The 6,738-nt window shown below is 41.6% G+C and overlaps 1 protein-coding gene across 1 annotated transcript; it reads left to right on the top strand.

Moving 5' to 3' along the window:
• The first annotated feature begins 5,317 nt into the window (after nt 1-5,317).
• On the top strand, nt 5,318-6,157 carry LOC144369496 (olfactory receptor 7D4-like). The gene has a single exon (XM_078029778.1). The coding sequence runs from the start codon at nt 5,318-5,320 to the stop codon at nt 6,155-6,157; it is 840 nt and encodes a 279-aa protein (XP_077885904.1).
• Nucleotides 6,158-6,738: the final 581 nt, after the last annotated feature.

Raw genomic sequence — 6,738 nt, 5'->3', positions numbered from 1 at the left:
ACCCCAAAATGCAATTACAAGTAGACTTGTCTTTTTATCATCCAGTTGCAAACCCAGAAGGAAATGTCAGTATCCGTGATCACAAAAGATGATGCAAAGAGGCTGGGGTTGTGGTTCTGTGGTAGAGTGCTTGCCCAGCACACATGAGGCACTGGGTTCAATCCTCAGGACCACATAAAAATGAAATAAATATATTGTGCCTACCTACAACTGTAAAATAAATATTTTAAAAAGATTATGATGAATAAAAACTCATTGTACTAAACCTGAAAAACTTCATCCCATAAGGAACTATTTTCTCAGCCAAGTTAATTTTATATTATAGACAATTCCAACACTCATAGTGTCTAATATCCTAGCTGATAAAGAGTAGAAACAGCAAATAAATGAAGGGAAGTCAAAGTGAGAAAAGCACAGGCACCTGCCACATCTGGTCACTGTGGAAATGAGCAGGGAAACTCACCATGACCCTAACTAGCAGGGAGGAAATTGGAAATGTTAAATGCACCCACCCCTAGAAAGTCTCCATGGAATTAAAGCATTTTACTTAAAGCTGAAATTCTTTAAAACAAGACATAGATTTAATTAACATGAAAGAAAACAACTTGGTTGTTTCAAAGAACAACAATAAAATGAGATATAATAGTTAAAAATAAAGCTCATTCAAGATGATGAGAAAGGGAAGGTCACCTTCGTCAGTGGGTTAAGGACAAGACAACACAGGCTAGTCATGGTTCTCCCAGGGATTTAAATCCTCTTCCTTTTCAGAACAACTGTTTGCACTACTTAGCACATGAATAATTCTAACTCAGATCAGTAGAAACCAAAATGAATTTATGAATTTGATAGCTTTAGAGCCAGCAACAAATGTCTCTGTGTGTGTGTGTGTGTGTGTGTGTGTGTGTGTGTGTGTGTGTGTTGGAAGAGGGATGCACATTCTCAGATAGAAAAATAAAGATTCACCTTTAAAATTATATGTAAAATGTTGATTTTAAGTAGAAAGCATTTGACTGAACATGAAGCATTAGGAAATCAGAGCTTATAAACATGCAAAGAACTGTTGCCAAAAAGCGTTCAGATAAATGCATAAGATGAAAAAGCAAGTGAAGACATAACTGTATGAAGTCAAAGATGAGTACGTCATTAGTTCTTTAGATGTGTAGGTGAGGTTTGAAAGCAAGAGCATCTCCGAGGACACAGCTTTGTGTGGGTCTTTCCTCATCCATTTAACAAATCCTACAGTAGTTGTTCATAACTTTCACTGTGGAGAAATAAGACTTACCTGGAGGGCTTATTAGACACAAAGAGTTTCCTGACCCTGGAGTTTCTGATTGCATAGATTGGGGTGGAGGCCAAGAATATGCACTCTAACAAGCTCCCAGGTGATTCTGAGCCTGCTCCTCTGGTGACAATGGGTTGAGATCCATTGTTCTCTGTGTCCCTAGAGCTTGAGTCTAGTTAAAGTTGTCCTGCACTGTTGACTTCTGCTGGTCCCCTAATCCCAGGCCTGTTGGGTGCGGTGCTCTCTCAGATGTCCCCATGGAAGCCCCTGCTGCCCTGGCTCTTCCACAAGGGTTTTCCCAGAAGACGCAGGGAGGCCTTCCATTCAGGGGATTCCCAGCCTCTCTTGTTAGGTTCAAAGACGCTGTGCCCTGGGACTCTGGAAGCTGACTTAAACTTTTCAAGACCTTACAAAATCCTCAGAGCACCTCATTCAATTCACTGTTCTAACAGCTTCCTGGTCTTTACACAGTTCTGCTCCCACAGGGTAGAAAGGGAAGCTTTCTGCGGCTTGCTTCTCCCTAAAGACAGCTGTTGGAGGCATATTTGGTTCTCCAATTGTTTGTCTCCTTTCTCGGGTCTGCTCAACCTCTTGTAGTCAACAAGCTCCTTCTCCTGGAGACTTAAAGAGATTCTTTATCTGTCTCCAAAACCGTCTCCCAGGGCCCATTAAGCTGCTGCTCTGACTGTGCTCTTCCCTTCACAGAGTTTAATTTCACAGACAGGAGTTTCTCCCTGGGGGCTGTGTTAGTGCCACAGGGGCTCCCTTAGGCTTGCCTCTGAGCGTCCTGCTGGACTGACATGAAGTCATCACTCGTGACTTTGCCACTGCACATTGCAGAGTCAGAAGACTGGCAATGCCCTTCCTCATGGTGGGGGATGGATACACAAGGTCCCTGTAGACCTCAGGGCAAACTACTGTGTCAGAAATGAAGACTTCCTGTGAGTTAGGTGAGGACAGAGTGAGCACAGGGAAAGGGGATTATCAAGTACAGAAACCTCTCAATACATGAAGCACTAACCAAAGAGATGGGATGGAAAGCCCAGGAGGGGATTTGAAAGAGGCCGTCACTAACTGAATAATTACACAATAATAATTTAAGTGGTGCTCACCCCTGTGTTGATGTGATTGGAGACTAATGTGGTCTTTGAGACTTTCTTTGAGAGTCATGTGAGTCTGAGAGCATGAGGGGGTCCTGAGAATGAGAATAACAGGGACATGGGTAGGATTCAGCCTGGGATACATCCTTTATCACTGCCATCTGACAGGAGTGAGATGAAATCTCAGAGTAGTTTTAAGTTGCATTTCTCTAATCACTAGAGAGGTTGAACATTTTTCAATATATTTGTTGATCAATGCATATCTTCTTCTGTTCATTTCTGTAGCCCATTTACAAATTGAGATTTTTTGGTTTGGGTGTTAAGTTTTTTGAGTTATTTATAGATACTGGAAACTAGTGCTCTATCTGATGTGCATGTGGTAAAGATTTTTTCCCACTCTGTAGGCTCTCTGTTCATGTTATTCATTGTTTCCTTTGCTGAAAAGAAGCTTTTAGTTTGAATCCATCCCATTTATTGATTCTTGATAGTATTTCTTGTACTTTAGTGGTCTTATGTTGGGATGGTTGTTATTGAAAATAAGAGATTATTTTTAGGAGGATATTGAGGGAAGGGTACTCTTGGGTAGGGATATTGTGGGTGGTGATATAAATTAATACAACCATTACTGAAAACAATAAAAAATTTCTTCAAAAAATTAAAAATAAAACTACTTTATGATCCTGTAATCCCAAGACAAAGGATATGCCTGAAAAAATAAAATCAGTACTTTTAAAAGGTATTTTCACTCCATGTTTTAATCCATGAACAACTGCTAAGCTTGAATATCCATCAACAGATGAGGGGATAAAGCAAATGGGGCATGCATATGTAATGAAACACAATTCCAGCATGAACAAAAAGAAATGTTGTCATTCAAAACATGGGTGACCCTGCAGAACAGTATATCATGTGAAGTAAATCAAGCAAGAAGGATAAATACCTCGTGATTTCATTTGTATGTAGAATTCTAAAAACTTTATCTGATAGACATAGCAGAATGGACTTTACCCAAGATAAGGAAAGTTGGGAGACCAATGTGTGGATGGAAAATTTGCCAAAGAATACCAAATTCCAGGTGGATGAGAGGAATAAATTAAAGAGATCAATTGTATATAGGGGTGACTATAGTGGGTGACTATTGTGAATGACTATGCATCATTTTTTTTTATGAGTAATGGATGTCAGTGTACTTTACCACAAGAACAATAACAATAGGAGGTAATGCAGGTGTTAACTTTTCAGATGTTGTTATTTTACAATTTATAATACTTTAAAATATGTGTACACGTTAAACATGCAATTTTATCTATCATTTTAAAAACAAATAAATTTGAAAATATATTAAGAAAAGTAATCACCAAGAAAGGACTTCTTTGCCTCCACAACATGGTGCACACAAAATGGTCCATGAAACCTCCAGTGCATGTTTCAAGAGAGGCAAGTCACAGAGAGACGGTCCCTGGTGATACCAGCACAAGGAATACCTCGAGGATCCTAGTTCCAGGTTCTTTATGTGAGCAAAGAATTGAGTGAAGTGTGAGAGGTTGGCAGGGAGACAGGGGTTACTGAGAGCAAAGGAGAACACTGTGGGAGAGCTGGGGGCTGAGCTGCCAGGGAACTCCAGGCCCAGGCCACACAGTGCAGCTGGCTTTTGTTGGGCTGTGCTGGTTCTAGCCCTTCTCCCCTGGTGGATCTGGGGTTGACTGGCATCTTGATTGACAGCTGAAATCTATATAATTTCTTTTCTGCTGCCCATGCATAAGTTTCTTTCCCCCCAGCAAATGCACAGGGAGAAGCAAAATGCAATGCTAATGACGTGTTAACTAGCAACAAGTTCACTTAATTTGAGAACTGGGTCTACTTTGTATCTCCAAGATTGGGGACTTGCCCTCCATGGTCCCAAATTCCCCAGGTGGTAGTCTAGCTTCCTCCTTTTTTCTGTGCAGTCAGTTTACATGCTTTTTCCTCTTCTAGGAAGAACTCATGGAGCAGGAATTCCCTGAAAGAAGCAGCTACAGGGATCACCATTAATTAATTAGAAGTGCTGCATGCAGTCAGCAGAGGTAACCTACCTGCTGTATTTATGATCATCCGAATCCTCAGAATGCTGGCTTTGGTGGCTGCCAGAGCCTAAAAGGGAAATTGATAAATGAGAGCCTTGAGGACAGATTTGTTGAGATGCTATAAATAAAATCCCACACATGTGATTATATCACAGGAACTACATTAGGAAAAGTACCAGCACCTTCTCATCTGATTTTGCTCTTAAATACTCCTCTTCGAGAATATGTAATATTCTTACTGTAGAGTTGAGTATTTGTGTCAAAGAGAATTGAAATAAATTTTTAAGTCACACAGATGAAAATGAGTGAAACAAAATTTTGTTCTAGGAAGTCTGACTCAAGGACTCAATTTCTAATTCATACGCTCATGCAATGATTTGGAGCTGCATATGTCTAACATAATATCATACAAGAGGAATACAATAATAGCATTAACATAGTGAATTCTAATCTTTATTGAGATCCTACTATGTAAAAAAGCATATCAACAAAAAATTGGGTTGCTTAGTTAAATTCATGTAGATGGGGGACTAAAACCACGAGAAGATGATAAATGAGAACTTATTATTATTTTTTTAAATGCTGGTCAGTGATACACATTTAAAATGGACACAGACTACCCTTTGTCTCAGTGAATCAGTGTCATGAGAAACTCTCCTGGAGAGTGAAGGACGTCCATCCAAGGGTGATATTGTAGAGCAGTCACCTCTGGAGTGGCCTGTTGTGTTCTGAACTCAGCATGCATCTCTTTCTTAAGCAGAAAATCCACGGATACGGAAGCAGAAAACCACACAGGAGTATGGGAATTTGTCCTCCTGGGCCTCTCGGATGATCCACAATTGCAGCCCCTTTTCTTTGGCCTGTTCCTGTCCATGTACCTGGTCACAGTGCTTGGGAACCTGCTCATCATCCTGGCCGTCAGCTCTGACCCCCACCTCCACACCCCCATGTACTTCTTCCTCTCCAACCTGTCCTTTGTGGAAGTCTGTTTAACCTCCACCACGGTCCCCAAGATGCTGGTGAACACGCAGACACACAGCAAAGACATCTCCTACAGAGGCTGCCTTACTCAGGTGTATTTTTTAATGATTTTTGCAGGTATGGATAATTTCCTTCTGACTGTGATGGCCTTTGACCGCTTTGTGGCCATCTGCCACCCCCTGAACTACACGGTCATCATGAACCCCCAGCTCTGTGTCCTCCTGGTGCTGCTGTCTTGGCTCATCATGTTCTGGGTGTCCTTGCTTCACATTCTACTCCTGAAGCGACTGACCTTCTCCAGTGGCACTGCAGTCCCTCATCTCTTCTGCGAACTGGCTCAGCTTCTCAAAGCAACCAGCTCTGACACCCTCGTCAATATCATCTTACTGTATGTGGTGACTGCCCTGCTGGGTGTCTTCCCTGCCACTGGGATCCTCCACTCCTACTCTCAGATCCTCTCCTCCTTACTGAGGATGTCCTCCTCTGTGGGCAAGTCCAAAGCCTTCTCCACCTGTGGGTCCCACCTCTGTGTCGTCTCCTTATTCTATGGAACAGGTCTTGGGGTTCACCTCAGTTCTGCCATGACCCAATCTTCTCAGGGAAACATGATCGCCTCCGTGATGTACACTGTGGTCACCCCCATGCTGAACCCCTTCATCTACAGCCTGAGGAACAGGGATGTGAAGGGGGCCCTGGGGAGGCTCCTCAGCAGGGTAGCCTCTTGTCCTTGATGGATCAGGGACCTCAGAAATAAGAGCATGTCGTATCCCCAGGGGCAAATGTGAATTTTAATATCCTGGCTTTTCCTCTCTAAAAGGTGTGCCTAATTGCTGGTGTTCACAAAGGAACTCACTTTGCATTTTATTGTTTTCTACTTTTCCTTTATGAACAGCCTTAGGAATTCCTCTTTTAAATTTTTTTTCTTTACAAGATCAATGTAATTAAAAACTCAGAATGTTTTCTTACAGATATTCCTGATTTCCCACTTGAAGTAAAGAACTTGTATCAAGTATTGACATGGTTTCCTGAAAGTATCCTATTTACCAAAATTTTATTTCCCAGATTTTCATCCTTTGTTTGCAAATAAAATCATCAAAATGAAGCACTTAGAATGTGAGATCTGCTTGTGACTCCACACAGGTGACTTCAATCATGAGAGTATTTCCCAGAGCTTTCTCTGCCTTTTACTTCAACTCTCCAAGGAGACTGAGAAGGTCAGTCACTTCAGGAGTAGAATGTGAAGCAAGGACACCCAGAATATGAGATCAGTCTCCTTGAGAGTTGAAGTAAAAGGCAGAGAAATTCCTGCACT

This window comes from Ictidomys tridecemlineatus, chromosome 2 (assembly GCF_052094955.1).
Source record: "Ictidomys tridecemlineatus isolate mIctTri1 chromosome 2, mIctTri1.hap1, whole genome shotgun sequence".
Lineage (NCBI taxonomy): Eukaryota > Metazoa > Chordata > Mammalia > Rodentia > Sciuridae > Ictidomys > Ictidomys tridecemlineatus.
Note: the sequence above shows the minus strand (reverse complement) of the source record. Positions and strands in the feature narration are given on the sequence as shown.

Coding starts and splice junctions, on each gene's coding strand:
- LOC144369496 (XM_078029778.1), top strand. CDS start 5,318: ATGTACCTGGTCACAGTGCTTGGGAACCTGCTCATCATCCTGGCCGTC.